Genomic DNA, 24,095 nt, shown 5'->3' on the forward strand with positions numbered 1-24,095 from the left:
CCACTTCCTAGAGGGTCCTAACCCTGATGGCCAGAGCACAGCGGAGAAAGGAGCATGATGCTTGAACAGGAAGGCAGCCATGTTGTGCTAAGCTCAGTCAGTGAGGAGAATGTTAGAGGATAGTCTGCGGCTGCCTGGACCTTTCTCAGAGCCCGACACACCCCCATGTGATTGGGGTAGCTCATGGCCAGCAAGCCCAGTGAGAGCCAGGCAACACGGTACCTCACAGGCTAAGGGACTTAAACGTGCCTGATGAAGGAAGCTCTTCAGAGGTGTCCACTCAGGCCAGCAGCCACTCACAGACTCTGTAATCCTGAATGTGACACCACACTTAACAAGCCTCACAGACACTGCAAGCCTTGTGTCTCCCCCTCCTCAACCGACTCTTCAAGAGCTTCTGATGACACCCTGTCATTCCACTTGCCGTAGCCCAAGGCTTGTTGCTAACTCACAGCCCCCAGCTCTGCACAGTCCTGGCAAGGAGTGCTTTCATCCCAGCATCTCAAGTTTATCTTTTGGGTTCCCCCGGAGACATATCAACCAGAGATGCTGTATGTACATGAGCACACATACACATGTATGACACACTCATATATACACTCATACATGGAAATATCTGTGCCCGTGTGTACATAGTCGTATACCATATTTGAAATGCATATGCCCTGAATATGCACCATATACACACATATGCATCTGCATAGTATGTGTATTTGTGTATGCATCTATTGCTGCTTACACATGGCAAATGGATTGCCTGCGGATAGCTACACAAAGATGTATTTCAAGGACTTACAGAGTTAAACAGACCAGTTAAGTGATTGCAATGTCCATGGGAGAGATTGTCAAGCAGAGGGGATCCAGAGCCAGGTGGAACCTCAGTGGTGTTGCTAAAGAAAGCTGCTGCATGGTAGGGGTCAGCTTCCCTTCCCCGCCCCCTTTTCCCTTTCCTTAGAAAGTCTAAACTTACATCTAAGAATGCTCACCTGAGTCAGGCCCATGTGAGATCATCCTCATGATGGAAGTCACCTACTAAGGACTGTAAGCCCATCAGTGAGCCCCTTCTCAGCAGCAGGACTGCCTCAGGCTGGGTCTTCTGCGTGACTCAGTACTGACCACTCAGGAGAGCCAGTTGTCATAGCGAAAGCCAACGCTGCAGCTGGAAGAGATAGCGCAGTAGGCAAAGTGCTCGTCACCCAAGCACGAGCCCCTCAGTTCAGATGCCCAGCACCCAAGTAAGAAGCCAGGCACAGTGGCACACGGTGCCATCACAGTGCTGAGGAGCTGAGGCAGGAGGGCCCCTCAGCCAGCCAGTCTCGTCAAAGAGGCAAGCTCCAGGTTCAGTGAGAGACCTTGCCTCAAACAATAAGGTGGTGAAGGCATTGAAAAAGATATCGGATGTCAGCCTCTGGCCCCCGAATGTCCACATAAGCAATCGCACGTACATGCACATACATGTGCAGGCACATAGAAATCCACCTACGCCATGTGCACATTTTTAGAGAAGCCGACACCAACAAAGCCCAGTCAACAAGCACTTGAAATAACTCTAGTGTCTAGAGAGTTAATGAAAACTGTGCTTTGATCTTAGGATTATCAATTTAAAATGAAACCAGGGCGGGGACTTAGCTTAGTGACAGAGTATTTGTCTAACAACCATGAGGCTCTAGATTTGGTCCTTAGCACCAGGAGGAGAAAAATACTTGGAAAGTCAAATACAGATTTTTGAAATAATGTATTTCTTTTTATCTTATGTGCATTGGTGTTTTGCATGCATGTGTGCCTGTATGAGGGTATCCGATCTTGGAGTTACAGACAGTTGTAAGCTGCTATGTGGTGAGATGGCTCAACAGTTAAGAGCCCCGATTGCTCTTCCAGAGGTCCTGAGTTCAATTCCCAGCAACCACATGGTGGCTCACAGCCATCTGTAATGGGATCTGATGCCTTCTTCTGGTGTGTCTGAAGAGAGAATGACAGTGTAAATAAATAAATTAACTTTTTTAAAAAAATAAAAAGAGGAGGAAGAGAAAGAGGAGGAAGAGGCCAGGTTTTAGGTCTTTGTTGTGAGATCAAAGAATAATTATACAGGGCATGTGCTCATCTTTAGGTGAACCTAACCGCATCCCACCTTCTGACAGAGTCTGCCCACATCACACTGCCTGTGCTCCTTCTGAGACTGGAGACTGTAGCCAGCTGATTGCAGCCAGTGTCCTGGAGCCCTATGGCTTCTGGCCTCTGGGGAGGGTTACCACCCACACTGCCACCACCGTTGCCTAGTTTGAAAATACTGGCAGGAAGCTGGGAGTGAAAGTCAAGGTCCAGGAAGCAAAAGGCAAGATTGTGGAAGCAGGACACAGGGCAGAGGCTACCTGCTCCACAGGACAGAGGGTGTGCTGCAGAGCTCTGGTGATCACGGGCCTAGAGAGAGAGACAGGCAAGTCCCTGGTGCCTACTGACCAGCCATTCAGCCAGTGGAGACCCCGTGTCAAACGCTAGGGTGGATAGTTCCTGAAAGTTGACCTCTGTCCTTCACAGGCACATGCACACACACAACTGCTCACACACACACGCACACACAATATCATGCACGCACGCACACAAGCCTGTCTAATGCATCCCCACTTTTAACACACTGTGACAGAGTAGTTCGAACTTGAAAATTATCTACCCAAGGCTGGATTCCTGGCGCCATCTAGGGGCCACTAGAAGTTGTGCATAAGTGGAAAGGGTAAGGGTGAAGCTGTCAGCGCTTCCTTTACAGCTCTGTTCTCAGTGCAGAACAGAGATGCCAGGGAGGGCCAGACCACCAAGTACAAAGTGGAGAGATGGATAACGCATGCTAGCGCTGTCTACCAGCAATGCTTCTCACGACAGCTCACATTTCCCTCCCTTCATCTTTCAACTGAAGCTTTGCTTCCAGAGCTTTCAGTGGTGACAGTGGAGCTGGTAGTGGAGGGGAGGAGGGTTGTATCTTCATCTGCACCACAAAGCAGCCAATGACTGCTCTGGCCCTGCCCATTCCTTCTGCAGGACACTCAAGCCAGGTGCCATGATTGTCCCAGTTCCCTAGGCTGCCACCTAGGTGCAGGAGGCAGGAGGTGGTGGGTCCTAAGGGTGAGGCATCCAGATGAGAAGGGTTATGAATCTCTTGGGTCTCAGGGGCTCTGTCTGGATCTTGAATGCTTGGACTCATAGGGTGCTTTCTGTTGGGCAGCATGGAAATGAAGCACTGAGCTACATCCACTTAAAGAAGAATCCCAGTTTCCAAGGGAGGTGCCTGTTTTGTCCTTTTGTCTGTCATCGAGACATAGGGGTAGCTCCTGTCTATCTGGGTGTGAACTCCTTCCAGGAGCTGGGATGCTCAGGGGTCCCTCCCCCCACTGATCCCTACGTCCTTTTGATATACTGCCATTTTTTAAAACTGATTTCCTAAGACCCTCAGCTCTGCTTTAAAAATATTCCAAGAGATTTTGTTAGGAAATTGTGAGTGCTGGTTTATTATAACAAGTCTTTTGAAGCCCCCTTGCTCCGGAGATAATTCCAGAGAGACTGCATGAAGCCCCCAGTTGAGACACTGAGCGGCAGAGGGTAGACGCTCTTCTATCCACGGGAAGGATTACGCCTGTCCTCCCTACCCTGGGGTGTCCTTTAACTTCATGATGGTCAGATTGTCTTGGGGATCTCAGACATTTCTTGTGTACAGAGGAAAAAAATCAAAAGACTTAACATGGTAGTCACGCTAACCGGAAAAGACATCTGGAGACTGCAGCTGGATGATGGTAGCTATTATCAAGTATAAACTAGGGTAGTTCTTCCTAGGCAGGGCTTCTAAGCAACAGCCAACTCTGCTGAAGTGATGTGTAAATGTTTAAGAGGGTCGCTCGCAAGAGATTGCCTATGCTTAGTTCCCTTCCTGAGAGCAAAGACTGAAGAGAGAATTCATCTCAAACCATGTGAGTTTACATTCCACATCTCCATCTTCTGAAAGGTCTCTCTGTTCAACCATCCACCATCTATCCACCCACGCATCCTTCTGTCCATCTACCAACTCACTGATTCAACCGTCCATCCATTTACCTATCTATCCACTCAGCCATCCATTTATCCATCCATCCACATATCTGTCCACATACCCATACATCCATCTATGGATCTGTCCGTACATACACACACCCATTCACCCACCTATGTGTCCATCATCCATCCTTTCACACGTCTGTGTTGTGTGTTTCTCCTTAGCATCCGTTACCAGCGTGGCCCAGCTACTGAGCTTTGATTTAATGCCTAAGTCTGCATAACTTCTGCTCTGTTGCCATGGTTAGTTCTATCACACAGTCCTTCGGGAGTGTTGAGAGAGGCCAGGAGAATATGGATCCTGTGACATCTGAGACTGGATGTCCTTTGGCTTTGCTGAAAGAGGTCTTTCCCACAGGTGCTGGCAGACTCTAACTCATGGTTAACACCACGAAGCCAGCAAGTCGTAGTGACCGAGTGTGACCCAGCTGCTAAACATTGATGGGTGGGGTTGTCACGTCAGTGAGGCGGGTGGGATTTTTGATATGTGCTTCAAGATGGTGGCTGTGTAATGTTAGCTGAATGTCTCTGTTTCTCTACACTTCCCCTCAAATCTGGCATTATCTCACTACTTCATGGCAATGTGTGGATGCTGATAAGGTAAGTAGATATTCAAGACAAGACAGAAATGGGAGGAGAGAGCCGTCAGAGCTGGACGGCGGTTTGCCTGTGAGATGGGTTTAATAGCCACCACTTTGCTTTAATTTGTGAGTAAAGATGGGCCAGAGAAAAGTTTTTAAAAATGTATCAAATAGAACTATAAGGAGATTCACCCCCTCTGCCTACTTCATGAAACAAATTGATATTGATGGATCGAATGAGAAATCTCCGTGTATAAGGGCCAGTGTGCCTTAGTGAACAGCCACAGGAAAACCAGAAGAGTTCTCTTCCTTCAGGAAGACAGAGAGACTGTCTCTTTGACAGGGCATGTGCCCGATGACATTATCATGGTCCTTATCACGATAATGACCGAAGTGCATGGGGTGGGGGTGAGGCAGGATACAGCCTTCCTCTCTGAGACTTGCAGCTGGTTGGCCTGGGCTACCCTGTGGTAGCAATGCCTTGGTGTCTCAATCTGTATGGAAGGCAAAACAGGTGGACACGGTTTGACTTTTTAAATAACTTCTGCCTGACGTTAGATGAAAGCAGAAATGAACCCATGGGGAGGGAGCCTGCGAGGTCCTGCTATTTTCTGGGAGGTGTGAAAGGAAGTTCTCTTGGGATAGTCAGAACAGATGCTCTTCCCTCCCTCCCTCCCTCCCTCCCTCCCTCCCTCCCTCCCTCCCTCCCTCCCTCCCTAAGGCCACTTCAGGGGTGGGAGCTATAAGCCATGAGCCTGTCTAGCCTTCTCAGGTCCAAACAGTTGCCTGAAGAATGAGATGAGCCTTTCTGACCTCTTCCTAATCCTCTGCCTCCCCTGCTTATGTTATCTGTGAACACTTGGAAATGGTGGCATCGGGGCAGAAAAATAACATCTTCTCATCTGTGTGCTTCAGCCTGCCCCACCCCAAGGGAGCCGTCCAGAGAGCACTGTGTCCTTCAACCCCTATGAGCCAACGGGAGGGCCCTGGGGCCCAGACAGAGGTGAGAGATGAAAGATGCACTTTTACTCAATTAAACATTCGAGCAGGGTACACACAGGCTTGCCAGCATGTAGAGGCAGCTTACAAATTCCTGGCACCATTCCAACTTTGCCTTACAGTGATGGTCCACACTAAACAGTGGTGATATCCACCAGCCACAGGTAGAAAATATCACCTATCCATAAAACAAGCAGTCCTGTCTAGTGAAAATGGTCTTTTATAATTAAAAGAAGCAAGCAAGCAAACAAACAAAAACCCTGAGTTGTTAGCATCGGCAGCATCATGCTGTGTGTCTGGCACATTCCGGGGACCCTGGTTGCCATTCTTGGAAGAAAATGTTGCCAAAGCATAACTGTAACCTCTGGGTGGCTTTGACGGTAGGCACAACTCACAGATTCTTCTAGATTTGTTCAGGGAGCTGTGATGACTGGGAGGCCACAGGGGACACAGTGCAGGAGGGCGCAGGAGACTTGTTCCCAGAAATGGGTTTTTTCGGTACCTTTCGTAGGTTCATGAGTGTCTGCATCTGATTTTCTACTAACAAGATTGGGGTTTGTTTGTTGCTATAGTTCGCCTCCGAATAGAGGCTTAAAGCAACAAGAGTCAGTTATCTCTCATTTCATTTATGCCTTGTGGCTGGAGGTGTGACTCATATAGGGTGCTTGTCTAGCATGCACGGAGCCCCGGGTTTCATCCCCAGACCCGCAGAAGCCATGCATCGTGTTGTATACACCGTCGGCATCATTGCTGGCTTTGTGTTGAGTTCACGGCCTGTCTCACATGAGCCTCAGAGCAGTAGAACTCCTTAGCATCTTAGAAATGAAGCATGTTGGCTTTTTCAAGCCTTGAGAAGCACACATATCATTTCTCTTGAGCTCTGTTGGTTCAGTTATGAAAAGCCAACAAGGACTGTGTCGTTGGTGCTACTTCTCAATAGGAGACTGTCACAGCTGGCTTAAAGTCTAAGGAAGGTTTTATCTGCCATTAGTACTGGTGTAGAAGAACCATCTTGTCTCTTCCCTTGCTTCGCTTCTCCGCTGCATGCAACTGTCCCTTAGACGGAAGGAGTTTAGGGCAGGGTGGCAAGGGTTGTAATGTCACAGGAGTCCAGACTGGAGTCATCTGTTCCCTGACTACGTTGCAGGCCTTCAGAGAGAAGCCCTGCCCATGGACACAGAGGTGTACGAGAGCCCTTATGCTGACCCTGAAGAGATCCGGCCCAAAGAGGTCTACCTGGACAGGAGCCTGCTGACCCTGGAGGACAATGAACTGGGCTCCGGTAACTTCGGGACTGTGAAAAAGGGATACTACCAAATGAAAAAGTAAGCACCGTTGACTCATTGCACTGCTGTCATCTTCAGTGTGAGAGTGCATTCTGAAAACTTCTCAGAACGTACCTACACTGCTCAATTAATCCCAGACATTGGCGTCCAAGTACGTGTGTTTATTGCACGCACACACATACACATTGCAGCGCTTATGTGGTCAGAGGACTCATCAATTGGTTTTCTCCTCCTCACACAGGTTCTGGGGATTAAGCTAATGTCATCAGGTTTGGCAACAAGTTTTTTTTTTTTTTTTTTGTTTTTTTACCAACTGAGCCATCTTGTAGTCTTCATTTCTGACTCATTTAGAGTAAAAGCATCCTTTGTGTATGCTAACTGTGGTGACAGTAGTGACATGTTTGTATTAGAATGTAGTATAGTATAGAAAACAGCTAAATAGAAATAAGCAAATTCATAAGAAAATAAAAATATATTCTATCTCCAGAACACAAATATCTGTGACTAACCTTGGTGTAGGCATTTATTGGATCTTTATATGTTTTGTATGTAAATGGTAAGTGCTTTTGGTACTCTTAATAGTTTGCTGGTAATGTGTGTATCGTGTAGCATTTTCCATGTCTAGACCTTATATATGAACTAATATTGATTTTACACAGAGATGTGACAACCGGCAACACAACTGAGTTCACTTGTGACCTGTAGCAGTTTATCTAGCTATCCTTTAATACAGAAATGTGTCACTTAGGAATGCCAGATCTCTGTCTTTCTCTCTCTCTGTCTTTGACTCTGTCTCTGTCTCTCTCTCTCTGTATGCATACATGTGGTGGGTATGACTATATATGTTCAGATATGTTCACAAGTATGTGTGGGTTGTGAGTACACATTTGTGCAGGTACAAATGCCCTTAGAAGTAATAATAATAAAATAATAATAATAGTAATAATAGTAATAATAATAATAGTTCCTCAGGCCCCGTCCACCTTGCTTTTTGAGGCAGGGTCTATCACTGGAATCTGGAGCTTACCAATTAGGCTATGGAAACTGGCCAGAGAAGCGCAGGAATTCACCTGTCTCTGCCTCCCCAGTGCTGCGATTATAGCTGTGTACCACAAACATCTTTTTATATGCTGGGGTCTTGGGGGTCGAAGCCCAGTCCTCATGATTTCACGGCGAGCCCTTTACAGACTGAGCTGCCTCCCCAGCCCAATAGTGATACTTTTTAAAAGAAAACCATGTCTACTCCTGATCCGTTGGGTGTTTGTCCTCACCTTGGTGCATTAACTAAGAATTGTAGAGTAGTGTTTTAGAACTGGCAGGAGTCTTGTGCCTGGTTACAGAGAGATCCCAGCATTCCTTTGGGTGTGGCTTATGTCTGTATGATGACTGCTGTCTGACAGACTGAAGACATGCTATTTTGTTCCGATAATTCTGCAAGTTCTTTAGTCCTGCATCTATGCTGAATTTTGTTGAACCCCATCCCCCACCCCCCCACCCCCCCACTACCCCCCCTCCCCCACTCCACTGAGCTCACTTTGTGCTTCTCTTTCTTTCCTGTGATGAGTTACAGCCATAGATTTCAGACCTTAAACATGTCCCTCCATCTTGGGGTAAACTCCCTCACCTTTGTTCATTACATCTCCTTCCATAAGCAACTGAATATAACCCATGAGTATTTCTCCTAGAATTTTTCCTATCTGTGCTCATGAAGTGTCCTAATTACTGTTCTATTGCTGTGATGAGACACCGTGACCAAGGTAACTTATAAAAGGAAGCAATTAATTGGGGGCTTGTTTAGTTTTAGAGGGTGAGTCTCTGAACATCGTCACAGCAGGAAGATATGGCACTGGAGCAGTAGCTGAGTGTATATCTTATTTGCAAGTTGGAGGCAGAGAGCAAGAAACCTCAAAGCTCACCCCCAGTTACAGATCTCTTCCAACAAGGACACACCTGCTAAACATTCTCAAAACAGTTCTACCAAACTAGGGGCCCAGCCTTCGGATATATGAGCCTACCGAGGTTTTTCTCATTAAACCACCACGTGAAGTTATCAGTCAATTGCTTTCTTACAATTCTCATAATGGAGTCTTACTCTCTTACCTGTAAAAGAGCTCAGTGCTTGGAAGACCAGGAGTTTCATAGTCTCTTCCTGGGCCACCGTAAACAGTCAGGAATTGGAACAATAGTAGCCTCTTAGAATTAGTGGGATATTATCTTTCCCCTCTGCTTTTCTAGAAGACGTGGTATTTTCTTTTTTAAATGTCTAGAGGAATCAAGAAACCTTTTCTAACTTCTTAATTTAGATCCCTGCCTCACACCACAGATGTAATGATAGACCCAACTATGAAAGCCAAAATAGGTGGCTAGAGATGACAGAATGGAGCCTCCCATGTTCCCGGGAGGGCCCAGAGAGGCTTCTAGGGTGATGATAATATCTAAATCCTCCTGTCAGGCCACAGGCTGTGTTCTAGATCACCACACTAGCTGTGTGTACTTTCCTGTGTGTGTGTGTCCCACTAATTCTGTTATTTGACCTAGTGTATTTGTTAGGTGTGTGTGTGTGTGTGTGTGTGTGTGTGTGTGTACGTACATGCATGTGGTTTGGGGATCAAGCTCCAGCCACCAAGCTTGGCAGAGAGTATCTTTACCACCTGAGCCCCCACACGGCCCATTTCCTGAATAGTTCTGTTTTGATTCATCGGTTTGAAGGTTCAACAAAAGAAACAACTTCTCATGCTTGTGGAAATTTTACCACAGGTAATTTTTCAAAGCATACCTAGTTAATGTTTGTTCTTTCTTTTAAGCCACATTTTGCTAGAATACTTTCAAGAGTTCAGCATGATCCATGTGATGTTTTTGTGAGGGAATAAAAAAAAATCCATATTTTCGAAACACATTGAGGCTTGCTTAAAAGTAACCAAGCCCAGTGGGAGAGAAGTGTTTCTTTCTCTTTAACTCTGAGCTTGAACAGAATGTGTGCTTCTGATTGGGCATGTTGTGTACACACCTGTGGCCCCCCAGAGCCCCAGAGGTAGAGACAGGGGGATCAGAAGTTTAAGGTCATCTCCTACTATACAGCTAGTTTCAAGCCACAGTGGATTATGTAAGACCCGGACTCAAAGAAAAAAAAAAAGCAAAGCAATGTATTTTTATTTTTTAAATTCTGGGCCCAGAGGCTCATTTGCAATATCATAAAGAAACTTTGTATTCCTTTATGCATGTAGGCAGAACCTAGCTGGGAAACCACATGACACTGCAGCAGGCTGTATGTGTGTCACAACAGGGGAACTTTGTTGAAGCTGGTTGAATATTTCACAATTCGGGGCTTTCCTCAGCCTGGACCATTCTCCATTGCTGTCCACTACACCGGGGTTCACAGGCAGTGGGGCATGGTTCCTCTGTCTGTAAAAGAACAGCTGTAGAAAGAATCTCTTGTGTACTGTATGGAATCATTACCATCATACAGAGCACCAACCACAAACCAGAGAACAATCCCCGAAGTCCAATTTGGGGAACCAGTGACTGGGCACGCATGTGGGGGTTACTCACAGGAGCTGCGTGTGCCGCTGAGAAGTCTGGGCCTCAGTGTGGATGGTGGCCTCTACAGGATGTAGGGTCCCCTAGATGCCCCCTCTCGGGCTCCTGTTAGCTTTCACAGTCGTATGCTCTAGCACCTCCCAAGACCGTGCGTCTATGTTCAGTTAGGACAGGATCTCACACAGATGACTGGGAAGCGCCGGGGGGAGTTCCAGGAATCAGGGTAACAGTCCAGTGAGCATCTCCACCCCTTCCTTATATGGAGGAGCACCAGCATTTGAAGCTGGTCTTTCTTCTCTCTTGCAAAAGGCATAGCTGATCAGATGGAAAGAGCAGGTGTTATATTCAGAGGACGTTAAAGATGATCTTAAACCAACGATCCTCCTGTATCCACCTCTGGGGCTCTGGGGCTCACAGGTGAGCACCCCCATGGCCGGTCTGAAGCACACGAGTTGTTCAAGCTCAGAGTTAAAGGGAAAGAAACACTTCTCTCCCACTGGGCTTTGTTACTTTTAAGCAAGCCTCAACATGTTTCGAAAATACAGATCTTTTTCAATTTCTCACAAAAATATCACATAGATCGTGTTGAACTCTTGAAAGTATTCTAACAAACTGTGGTTTAAATGAAAGAATAAACATCAGCTATGTGTGATTTGAAAATTTACACCTGCCGGGCAGTTGTGGCACACGCCTTTAATCTCAGCACTTGGGAGGCAGAGGCAGGCGGATTTCTGAGTTGGAAGCCAGCCTGGTCTGCAGAGTGAGTTCCAGGACAGCCAGGGCTACACAGAGAAACCCTGTCTCGAAAAAACAAAAACAAACAAACAAACAAACAAACAAATAAACCCCAAAAGAAAGAAAGAAAGAAAGAAAGAAAGAAAGAAAGAAAGAAGGAAAATTTGCACCTGTGATAAAATTTTCACAAGAAGGAGAAAAATGGTACTAGCTATTTATCTTGATGTGTGTGTGTGTGTGTGTGTGTGTGTGTGTGTGTGTGTGTGCAGGTACTCCTGACACAGCACATATATAGAGGCCAAGGGACAACCCTTGGATGTCACCTCTTACCTTTCACCTTGTTTCAAACCGCCTCTGGGGATTCACTGCTGGCCCCACGAATCTCCATAGATTCTCCCCTAGAAGCCCTGGGGTTGCAGACATCTGCTATCCAACTTTCTGTGGGTTCTGGGGATCTGAACTCTTAACCTCACTCTTGCATGCGCTTTTTACACTGGGTTATCTCCCCAGCCCATGGCCGTTTCTTGTTTGTTTTTTTTTTTTCGTTTGTTTGTTTGTTTGTTTTTGGGTTGCTTTGTTTTGTTTTTCTGAATGGCTTTAAGAGATTCTCATTGGGCAGCGGGTGTCAGCACCATTCCCCTCCACCCCCCTCCCCCCAACACACACACAATGTGACTACAGAGAAGAGGACCTCTAGGCAGTTTGGAAAGTTTCTCACAAGTTACAATCTGTGTCACAGAGTTGTGAAAACCGTGGCTGTGAAAATCCTGAAGAACGAGGCCAACGACCCGGCTTTGAAGGACGAGCTGCTGGCAGAGGCGAACGTCATGCAGCAGCTGGACAACCCCTACATTGTGCGCATGATCGGAATCTGCGAGGCGGAGTCCTGGATGCTGGTGATGGAGATGGCGGAGCTGGGGCCGCTCAACAAGTACCTGCAGCAGAACAGGTGACCTGGGGCATGCGAGTTGTGTGCGGTGCCACCCCGCACATGCCCTGTCCCCCGAGTTTGGGCTGTGCCGGGGCCCCGCCCCCACACACGCCCTGTCCCCCGAGTTTGGGCTGTGCCGGGCCTGATTTCTAGGGGAAGCTCTCTCTCCCTCTCCTCTCTGTGTCTCTGAGTCTCTGTCTCTCTGTCTCTCTTCGTGTCTCTCTCTCTCTCTCTCTCTCTCTCTCTGTGTGTGTGTGTGTGTGTGTGTGTGTACATCTTTGAGGGTGTGCACCTGTGTGGATGTGTTTATGTGGAAGCCAGAGGTCAATATTGGAGATCACCCTCTCTCCTCTCTCAGTCTCCAACTTAATTTTTTTTTTTTATTTATGTGAATGTTGGTGTGAGTGTGTGCCACACAACGCAGATACTTATGGAGGCTAGAGGAGCTGGTCAGATCCCTCGGAGCTGGGCTTACAGCACTTGTGAGCCTCCCAACATAAGTGCTGGGAACCAAACTCCGGTCCTCTGCAAGAACAGTACGTGTAGCCAGGCAGTGGTGACACAGGCCTTTAATCCTAGCACTTAGGAGGCAGAGGCAGGTGGATTTCTGAGTTTGAGGCCAGCCTGGTCTACAAAGTGAGTTCCAGGACAGCCAGGACTACACAGAGAAACCCTGTCTCGAAAAAAAACCAAAAAGGAGAAAAAAAAAAGAAAGAAAAAAGAAGAAAAGAAAAGAAAAAAGAACAGAAGGCGTTCTTAACCACTGAACTATCTCGTTAGCTCTCCGCCTTATTTCATGAGACAAGGAACTATCTCATTAGCTCTCCGCCTTATTTCGTGAGACAAGGAACTATCTTGTTAGCTCTCTGCCTTATTTCGTGAGACAAGGTCTCTCACTAACACCGGAGCTCACCAATTCAGCCAAACAGAGCCCCAGGGATTACAGGTTCTCACTGGCATACCTGGCTTTTATATGAGCACTGTGGGTCCCAACTCAGGCTTCATCCCTATAAGTCAAACAGTTTACCAACTAAGGCACCTTCCTAGCCCTGTCCAGTGATAAAATCCTCAATGTGTGTGGACAGGGCATTGCCCACCAGCAGGCAGAACATTCTTCTTTGGTAAACACCTGGAACAAACATGTTCCTGGGGCACCATCTGTGTCTCGTCTGGCCGACCTCTTGAGTGCCTGCATCTGAAGAGGCAGCAGCAGTTCGTTGATTCTGGTCCAGACATAGGTGCTCTAATGCTGCGGTCAACATAGAGTAACTCCCCGATTCCTCTGAGCCGGGGTTCCTTCTGTACAGCTTTTCGTCATCATTTCCAACATGGATGTGTGAGTTTGAGCATGTGCAGCAGGTGGAGGCCAAAGGTCAAGCCAAACCCATGCCCATCCCTTAGAATACCATCTGCTTCCTCTGAGACAGAGGTCCCTCATGGGCCAGAGCTCATCAGTTTAGCTAGACTTTCTGGGCAGGGAACACCAAGAATCCACCCGTTTCACTTACCCGGCTTTGGGATTACAAGTGCAGGCCGCCCGCCATGTTTGGCTTTTATTTCACGAGGGCGCCAGGCATCAAACTCAAGTCCTCTTGCTTGCAGGATGAGCGCTTTCCTAAAAAGCTTTCTCCATAGCGCTATGAATTTTTGTCCATCTCAAAGCATGCCTGAAAATGAAGCACACTCATCATATAGTGTGTGTATGTGTATATGTGTATGCACATGTGTGTATGTGTATATGTGTATGCACATGTACATGGGTATGCATGCCCATGCATACGTGCAGAGGCCAGGAGAGGCCACTGTGTGTGTCCTTCTCAATCACTCTCTGCTTTATTCCCTCGAAACACAGCCAGGTGTGGTAGCACAGACCCTTAATCTCAACACCAAAGAGGCCGAGGTTGGTGGCTCTCTGTGAGTTTGAGGCCAGTCTGATCGACACAGTTTATTCCAGGCTAGTTGGGGCTACAGAGGGAGACCTTGTCAAAAACAAACAAACAAACAAACAAAAAAGGTTCTCCCACAAACAGAAAGTCCTGCCTGTTTGGTTTGGCGTGGTTTGATTTGGTGTGGTTTTGGTTATTCTGATAGCCAGCAAGCCTCCGCCTCTTCCTGTCCCCATCCCCTCCCAGTGCTGAGATTACAGCACAGGTGACCACACTCAACTTTCTCCCATCACTTCTGGGGATCGAAACTTAGGTCCTCAGGTTGTGCACGCAGCAACTGTCCTCGCCCTGAGTCATCTTCCCAGCCTGTCCTGTTGTCGACAAAGAAGGAACGAGTGGACCGACCCTTCTTCCATGTACTCGGGGGACACGGCTGTGTGTTTGGAATGGCCGCCGTCCACTCTTGGTAATGATGTCGTGTGATTCTAGGCACATTAAGGATAAGAACATCATAGAGCTGGTTCACCAGGTTTCCATGGGGATGAAGTATTTGGAAGAGAGCAACTTTGTGCACAGAGATCTGGCTGCGCGGAACGTGCTTCTGGTCACACAGCACTATGCCAAGATCAGCGATTTCGGTCTTTCCAAAGCCCTGCGTGCTGATGAAAACTACTACAAGGTAGGAGCGCTCGGTGCAAGCTCACAGAACAGGGAGAGGAAACAGCTCTGTGCAGGCTCACGGAGCAGGCTGAGAGCTCAGTACAGGCTCACAGAGCAGCTGAGGGGACAGCTTCCATGCATAGTTAAGGTTGCAGGTTATAAAGATATAGAAAGATAAATGTGTGCTCTCTGTATTTTACTATGGTAGAAATCTCACTAGTAACCTTGGAGAAAAGTATTCTTAAGATCGATTCTGTCCATCAAGAAACACAAACCAAAAATACTGTAATGTTTCTCAACTGGAATCTTTTTCAGACTAGGATCTTATGTTGAGTTTTTTGGTGGTGGTGGTGGTTTTTTTTTTTTTTTTTTTCGTTTTACATTTACTTATCTTGCTCTGTGTATGGAGTCATGTGTGCCGTAGTGTTCTAATAGAGAGCAGAGGACAACTTACAGAAGTTGATTCTCTCCATCTACCATGCATATCGGAGGAATCGAACTCTGATCTTCGGATTCGGCAGCAGGCACCTTACCCATTGAGCCATCTTGCTGGCCTCTAAATGCTTGCGTCAACTTGCTTTGAAACATACAAATCAAACAAATTGATTTTTCTTTTCTTAGGCAGGGTTTCATGGAGCCCAGGTTGGCATCTGTCTCCTGAGTGCTGGGGTTATAAGTATTCACCACCACGATTGGGTTACTCAGTCTACCTAATACTATGACCCTTTAACACAGTTCCTCGTGTTGTGGTGACCCCCAACCTAAAATCTTTCATCGCTACTTCATAACTGTAATTTCGCGACTGATATGCAGGGTGTCTGATATGTGACCCCCAAAAGGGTCACTACATAGGCTGAGAACTACTGGGGGCTTTATGCGTGTTAAAGGAAACCACTGCTAACTGAGCCACTTCCTTGGCCCCAAAACTGGTGGATCCTTGAGAGATTTTTCCGAGTCCTTTTCACTGAATTGACACTGTGACTTTCAGCAGAGGCTTTTTCCTACCCCACTCCTTAAACCCAGCTCCTTTGTGCATCGGGGTGTGCACACCTGACTTAACGCATCACAGAGTGTCCACTCTGCTTCCAGGCCCAGACCCACGGGAAGTGGCCCGTGAAGTGGTACGCCCCCGAATGCATCAACTACTACAAGTTCTCCAGTAAGAGTGACGTCTGGAGCTTCGGAGTCCTGATGTGGGAAGCGTTCTCCTATGGGCAGAAGCCCTACAGAGTGAGCCATGCTTAGCTGTGTGTTTTGTGTCTCAGCCTCTTGGACTTAAGAAACCATCCCTCAGTATGGGGTTATTGCCACAAGAACCTGAACCCCTGGAATCTGAGGACACCCTGGGGTCTCCCATCACCTTCTAACAGTGGGCGGCTAGTGCAACCTAACTTACGCTTGTACTCACTTGAGAATGACATGTGATACTGAGTGAATGCATTCTCACTGTGCTACACACATACGTGCACCAGGCACAGGCCATCCTTCCTGAGAGTTAAGTGGAAATGGTGATACGGATGGATGACATCAAGTATTTTAGTTGTAAGCGTGTGTGTTCTCATGTGTGTGCACACCTGTGTATGTGCAAACACATTGTGTGTGTGTGTGTGTGTGTGTGTGTGTGTGTGTGTGTGTGTAGCCCAGAGACCATCCTCAGGTGTCATTCCTCAGGGACTCTCCACTTTGCTTTTTGAGACAGTGTTTTCATTAGCCTAAGCTCACCCAATAGGCCAGGCTGGCTAGCCTGTGAGCCCCAGGGATCTGCCTGTCTCTCTACCCAGCACTGGGCACACAAACATTCAATACCACGCTTGTATTTTTACATGGGTTTAGGGGATTTAACTCAGGTTCTTGTGTTTGCAAGGTGAGCACTTTGCAGCCTGAACTATCCCATGTGTGTGTGTGTGTGTGTGTGTGTGTGTGTGTGTGTGTGTGTATAGGAGGTGGGAGGTGTGGGGGTTCCTGGGTGCAGGCAGATCCTAGGGTGTCACTCAGTGGGTTGTCACAAATGAAGTGTCCCATAAAGCTCATTCCCTAAATGAAGAATCAGAACAGAAACTCTAGAGCCTCCCCTCTCCCCTACACACCCAGCCCTCTCACTGGGCAGCCACATCTGACTCTCGGATTCCAGAGGAGGGGCCCCTAGTCTTATGACTGATGTCGCTTGAAATCAAGCAGCTTGTGTCTGTGTCCCAGTGTGTCTGCAGGTGAGGTACTCTTGTTTGTATGTGTTTTGAAAGCTTGTGTGCATTTTCACGTCTCAGGGGATGAAAGGGAGCGAAGTGACCGCCATGCTGGAGAAAGGAGAGCGGATGGGGTGCCCTGCAGGATGCCCGAGAGAGATGTACGACCTGATGAACCTGTGCTGGACTTACGAGTGAGTGCCCAGCCCTTCCTGCCATCGACCCGAAGGTTCCAGAAGTGGGCTGTGTGGCTGCTGTCCTTGCTTCATTTCTGCCGCTGTGATAAAATGCTCACAAGAAAGTCAGGGCGGTTGAAACTTAACCCATTTGATGCTCTCACAACACATCAGAGAGCTGTGCACAGTTCCGGTGCTCAGTTCTCTTATCTCCTTTCTTAGAAAGTCCAGGATTCCCCGGTCCAACAGCAACCCGTGGTAGCCTGAGTCTTCACACAATCAAGCCAATTCCCCAACAGGCCAACCTGTTGGAGACAGGCCCTTGTTGAGCCTCTCTTCCCAAGCCGTTCCAGACTGTGTAGAGTTGACAATTAAAACGAGCCACAGCTGCTGTTATGGAGTTTGTGATCCCTGGGAAGAGACCACAGGCTCGATCCAATTATAATTAAAAGCTGTATCGATTAGCTGCCAGCAGGATGAACAATCTCTGAGCCAATTTTTGAAATTGCTGTGAAGGAGGGATATGAGGAAGGGTTTGTTGTTGAGGGTTTTTATTTGTTTGTTTGTTTGTTGTTTTTTAAGAGGAAAACCATGGAAAGACCTCCCATATCTAAACAGGCAACCAAAAATTGGTCTGTTCTCCCAAGTTAATTGGCCAAAGCAACTCAAAACAATCTTCGGGTATCTGCATAAGCAAGTTACAGAAGCTAAAAAGGCAGTTAGTCATGGCATGGCAAGTAGCCAGTCACATCTGTACCCTTTAGGGTGGAGATCACAAGTCGGGGTAACTGGGAATGTATCTTCCAGGGACTGGAGTCAGAGACAAAAAACACCTAGAAGGTACCAAGATGGATGCCTGATTTGAGCCATCACACTGGGTATTAAAATGAAGCGTGAGTTCTCTTGATGCATCAGGAATGTGCCACCTTCTATGTAAATCATCACAGGAGGCGGTGCCAGAGATTGGCTGTGTTACTAGCCAATCATGGTGTTTCATGGCAGGCATACTACTATATGCATTTTGTAACTGTGGGGATGTCATAAAGCATACGTAAGCAAACTAGGGCAGCTGCAAAGTCGCCAGCTGTTACAATCTTATGAGACTGTGATGTGGATTGGGAGAAGTCACAGAATCCCAGATGTCAACTCAAGCATCTAGAACACTCTTGCCTTCCACAAACTCAGACATGTCTGGGAGCATCACTGCTTCCAAGAATCCTAACATCGAGGCTAGATGCTCCTGCTGACCACAGACAGCTCAGTACCAGAAGTCTCCCGATAGTGGTGCAGAGTTGCCACTTGCCACGTTCACCACTGCTCAGCCCATAGGGTCGGAAGCCCCATCCCTATTCTTGGGTACAGTGTATTTTGCCTTCCCCTCCATCCCCTGAGCAGGACAGACACCGTGCACGTGGTGAGAGCGTGAATCCACTGTGAGCCACTGGGCATGCTCTGCCCTACCTATGGGAAGGATCCCAGCCACCGTGATAAAGCTGTTCGGTGCTAGTGAGGCACTCGATGTTAGAAAGCTGACATTGAATGTAGCCATACATTTTTTTTGCAACGTATTTTTAATAAAGGTTCAACCTCCCCTCTAGCCCGCCACTCAGCAGAGGTAGCAGAAGATAAAAGTTATTCGGCTATGGGGGAAGTGGACCTGTTCAGCAATAGTTCTTTGGGGGGCGAGCTTGATCCTCTTGGGCAGCAGCTCAGCCCTGTAGCAAACACCAAATGTGATTCAGCAGCTGCAGACCAGTCCGCTAGGCAGGCAGACACCAGGCATGAACCAGCAGCTACAGTTAAGTCTTTTCATCGCTTGCTTTCATCGCTTGCTTGCCTCAGCATCTAACCTGTAGGCGACAGCACAGACTTGCTGGGCAAAGACTTAGGATGCACAGGGTTGGGCTCTGAACCAGACCACAGCCACAGAAATCTGTGAGTTCTAGCAAGAGCACAAACCAATACCCCCTCTCCTTGAAAGTCCAGCTTGAACGTGGGTATGGTATATTACAGCTGTGTCCATATTCTCCTCTTAAGATTTTTAGCCAAGGGACTAAGGAGATGGCTCTGTTGGTAAAGAGTTACTGTTGTGTAACTCTAGGGACCTGACTTCAGTCCCTAGTACCCATATAAAATACACCAGGCCTGGTGGCAAGTGCTTGTGGTCCCAGCACCAGCAAGGAAGATGGAGACAGGAAAATCTCAGATGCTTTCTGGTCAGCCAGCCTTGCCAACTTGACAAGTTCTAGGCAATTGAAAGACCCTGTCTCAAAAAAAAAAAAAAAAAAAAAAAAACAAGGTAGATGGTGTCTGAGGAAGGACACCAAGGTTGTCCTCTGGCCTTCAGACACAGAAGATATTCTGTACCATAGTGCAAAACTCTTCTGGCTCACAAGGACATGGATCCCCAGGATGCTATAAAATGCAGGCTTGAGTTCTGTAAGTTTAGAGCAGGAAGAGACATTTCTGACCATGCTGGAGGCAGGCGCAGTGAGCAGCATTCACCACTGCCAGGAGGCACGGCGACTTAATCATGTTTCCATGAGCCTATGGATAAACACTAATACAGCTCTCTCTTCCTTCTTCAGTGTGGAGAACAGGCCAGGATTCACAGCTGTGGAACTGAGGCTTCGCAATTACTACTACGACGTGGTTAACTAACAGCTCCGGCGCCTGTCCGTGCACACCACGGATTCCCAAGCGATCACAGGAAATTCATTCAGATGAACTGGCTCTCAGAGTTTCATCTCCCTCTGCCCGGAGTGAGAGCTAAGCTAACATAGGACTCACCCTCACAACAGGTCTGGTGCCCAGAGACAGACAAGCAGCAAGACCTTGGGGCCTGTGGAGTCGTCTCTCTGGTCTTTGTTTCCATCTGTGTGGTCTTCGCTATCGGTCACGTTTGGGAGCCATTTCCAAATTCTCTTGACATCATTCCGTTCCTCTGGGTCCAGGATTTCAGTGTCCCCTGAAGATCAGAAAAGAAAAGTGCTTTGCCACTCCAGCAAAGGACATAAAGAGAAACCTCGCTGGTGCAGTCAGCAAGCTGGAAGGTGGTTAAGGACAATGACAAGCCTGGACACTGGTTTTACTCTCAGCGCTGAGACAGAGATACTGTGTGGATGACATGCTGAGATGTGCTGGCTTGGCTGACACGCCCCTGGAGTCCACCTCCCTGCAGTCGTGTGTGTTTGCTGGAGGAGGTGTGAATAACGTTCTGTGTGGAGGCTGCCGGGGGAGGTGAGCTCCCATGATCCTCTGCGACTGAGCAGAAGTGTGTCAGGCAAGGGTCAGACTCCCCTCTCTGCAGAGGGAATGCATCCAGGACTCCTTGTTGCTGCCACTAAAAAATTGCCAACCAGCAACTTAAGGGAGGAATGGCTCATTTGAGCTCACAGTTGGAGGGGATAGGCCATCATGGTGGAAAAGACAACAGGCAGGAAAGGCTTGGTGGCATGAAAAGGAAGCTGGAAGGTCACATGGCATCCACATTCAGGAAACAAAGAATGAACAGGAAGTGGGGCCAGGCTATAAGGCCCTAAAGGCCACCTCCGGTGACCCAGTTCCTTCAGATCCATCTATCAAAGATTCCACAGGCCTCTCAGACACTGAATGCCAACAGCTGGGGACCAAATGTTCAAGCACACAAGGTGCAGTGCCAGGCAGGGGCCTTCCTGAATGATTACACAGTGTGGTATCCTGACAGAGCGGGTGAGCCATCTCAGGTCTGTCCCCTTATGAGCCCCGTTTACCATCCCAGATTCCCCCTTGGGACCCCCCTCATCTGGATCATTCCCCTCCCCCCAGGCCCTATCTCCAAACACCTAGGTACTAAGTGAACCTAGGTACTAAGTCTTCAACACATGAATTCTGAGGGGACACATTCATACTGGAGCCGATGGCAGCCTGGTGACCAAGACCATCTCAGGATGAGTTTCTGAATGGAATCTTCATTCGCCATAAAACCAGAGATGTGACCTTCCCCACAAGGAAGCCTTGCTAAGTGCGACATTGAGCTGAGGACACACAAGCTGAGAATTCCCCCTCTGTCCTCCTAGCCTTGGCTAACTACTGACCATACACCGAATGTCACCCATTCACGGCACTTTTGCTGAGGACCTAAAAGCTACAAAGGCTGCATAGCCTTCCATCTAGGTCTAGGGACATGTACAGATGGGAGCATCTCACCTTCACCTCTGAGACACTGGGACATTCACAGCCAGGGATGGTACAGGAGTCCCTGCTGGTGGTGGGCTCAATGAACAGAGACGATGGTGAAATGGGTGCCTCTCTTTAGACCAGTGGTTCTCAACCTTCCTAATGCTGAGATCTTTCAATACAGGTCCTTGCGTTGTGGCGACTCCCAACCATGAAGTTATTTTGTTGCTACATTGTCACTGTAATTTTGCTACTATGATGAATCGTAGTGTAGATATCTGATATGCAGGATATCGGATATGTAAATATCTGGTATGCAGGATATGTGAAATGAGGGCACATCCCACAGGTTGGGAACCACTGCCTTTGATAGGGAGGCACTATGCTTAGAGCATGGTTAGGAAGTATTTAGAAGCTATTGGTGTGTCTTGGAATTGTGTTAGTAGGTCAACCGTCCTGTGGAGGGAAGGAAGGGGGTGGAGGAAATCCCTGTATGTTGAATTCATTGAGCAGACCTGCAGAACACAGCCTTGGTGAGGAAGTCCCATGGGTCAGACCACCTGTAGATTTAGTCAGGAGAGGAAGGGCCACTGTATAGTTATGGAGACAGGACTGTCTGCTCTGAGCAAGAAGTTCTCTGCTGAGCTCCTAGCCTACCTTCCCTTGTCCCCAGGGCTATAGAAAGGCCACCTCGAAGACCAGGGAGCATGTGTGAGAAGTCTGTGGAGGCCTCTGCCTTCTTCCTGGCCTCTCTAGCAGTGCCTCTCCTTCCCAGGGATTTGGGACTGACCGTTATCTGGCTATGACTGAGCAGAGTGGAGGGATGGGCTTTGCCCCCCTTCAGAAAGCCGAAACCGGTTCCCATGTGCAGAGTCACATGTGGCCATCGACCAGGGCTCTCATCTGGTGAAAACTGTGTCTTACTGTCAAGATTAATTCTCTCCCCTGGGCCACTGAGGAGGGCAGATGGCAAGAGGATCCTCCCTAGAGGATTTAGACTATGAATGCCCACTAAATTTGCAAGGTCAGAAACTAGCCAAGGTCCTTCTCAGGCATCTATCCTTAACTTGGTCTCTCCACAAGCTGCCTCTGATGCTCCGAGCCCCTTCTGCCTGGCAGCTGGGCTCCCTGTGTGCTTTTACCTATGACCCTTGGTCAGCAGAGTACAAGGAGCACCTAAGCTGCCTCGCCACCTCCCACTGACTGCAAACACCACATACCTCATGCGGAACCGAATGTCTCTCCAGTAAACACCCCAGCCAGCCATTCATAAAAACCTGTCTCTGTGTGCGCTGGGACATGTCCTCCCTGTACCCCGGGCCTGCTTTGTGTGCCAGACAGTGACTCCACAGGGATGCCAGGTCTGTGATTGCATTGCTCCTTGCAGAGGGAAGCCCTCGGTTGTCCTTCTCTGGGAATGCTGCCACCCAGAGCAGCACACAGTGATTCCCTGTTATTTCAGAAATTATTTTAAATAAAGATCTACTATTAGTCTTGTGATGACCTTTACGGATGCAGACAGGAGATGATGGGATATACACCCTTGACTAGAGCTGGCCAGCATCTTCGTAAGTGCAACCTGCTTGTGAAATACTGAGCCCTCAGTCATACCACTCGCTACATTTGGGTGGGAACGCAGACTCCAGAGCTCACCTATTCTGCCGCTTCAGAAGCCTGCAAGGAGAGCCCGGTCCTGTGAGGGGAAACAACTGTGTCTGAGATTCGTAGGCTGAGAACTGACAGCCGAACTCAAACCCAGTAGAAAGTGGTACAAGGAGACCCCAAGGTGGCCAGAGAGGGCGGGGTGAGCTTTGCCACTGTCAATGAAGACAACACGAAAGCATCAGAGCAGAGAAGGTGAGGATGTAAAGGTCCCGAGCCCTGGGCTCCTCTCATTCTATAGGGAGTTATGAGCAGGCACACATACATACACTACATATAATTGCATGTGTGCATAGACAAGCATCTTATGTATGTATACACAGGAACACATACACATGCATGCACAAACGTGCATTAAAAACATGCCTGCAAATGCACACTGCACACACAGACATGAACCTGTGTACACAAATCCACAATCACATGTACATGTTGACACATCCCCACTCGCAATGCCACTTTGCCCACAGGCTAATCTGATCTTGGAAATCCCTCCATGGAGAGTCCCTTCCCAAGTGACTCTAGGCTGTGTCAAGTTCATAGTTTAATCTAAGCATGGTACAGAGAGTGTATGGTAAAGAGAACCTGAGTTTAGCCCCCAGTGCCTATGTAGAGAGGCAGTGCATTGGCACATGCCCGCAGCGCCAGCTCTGGGGAGGGAGAAGCAGATCGCTACAGCTCACTGGCCATCCAGCCTCACCCAGCACGGTTGTCACATTCCAGGTCTTATGATCCTGTCTTAGAAAAATAAAGGAGAAAGCAGCTGAAGAGAACACTCAGTGTCAACCTTCTGCATGCACACATACAAACATGCACCCCTGAACACATGCACCCCTGAACACATGCATGCACACACATGCATACATACACATGCACTGGCACACATACAAACATGCACCCCTGAACACATGCACACATGAACACATGCATGCACACACATGCATGCACACACATGCATACATACACATGCACTGGCACACATACAAACATGTACCCCTGAACACATGCACACATGAACACATGCATGCACACACATGCATACATACACATGCATTGGCACACATACAAACATGTAGCCCCGAACACATGCACACACACAAACATGCACACATACAAACATGCACACATGAACACATGCATGCACACATGTGCACACAAACATGCACATGTGAACACATGCACATGCATGCACACACTCATGCACACACACACATACACATGAGCACA

At 48.0% G+C, this 24,095-nt stretch overlaps 1 protein-coding gene across 6 annotated transcripts in view; it reads left to right on the forward strand.

Moving 5' to 3' along the window:
* The window catches only part of Syk (spleen tyrosine kinase), a 66,183-nt gene extending 43,477 nt beyond the window's left edge, over positions 1–22,706 (forward strand). For 2 of the 6 annotated variants that reach the window (XM_006516895.4, XM_006516897.4), the window contains 7 exons: positions 5,571–5,658; positions 6,802–6,979; positions 11,952–12,161; positions 14,519–14,708; positions 15,779–15,919; positions 16,954–17,066; positions 19,637–22,697. In XM_006516895.4, coding sequence (XP_006516958.1) covers positions 5,571–5,658; positions 6,802–6,979; positions 11,952–12,161; positions 14,519–14,708; positions 15,779–15,919; positions 16,954–17,066; positions 19,637–19,709 — 993 coding nt within the window. In that variant the 3' untranslated portion in view covers positions 19,710–22,697. Of the gene's footprint in view, positions 1–3,214; positions 4,675–5,570; positions 5,659–6,801; positions 6,980–11,951; positions 12,162–14,518; positions 14,709–15,778; positions 15,920–16,953; positions 17,067–19,636 lie in introns of those variants that run through there. The other 4 variants (NM_001198977.1, NM_011518.2, XM_017315471.2 and 1 more) reach the window with 3 other exon arrangements.
* Positions 22,707–24,095: the final 1,389 nt, after the last annotated feature.

Source organism: Mus musculus, chromosome 13 (genome assembly GCF_000001635.26).
Source record: "Mus musculus strain C57BL/6J chromosome 13, GRCm38.p6 C57BL/6J".
Lineage (NCBI taxonomy): Eukaryota > Metazoa > Chordata > Mammalia > Rodentia > Muridae > Mus > Mus musculus.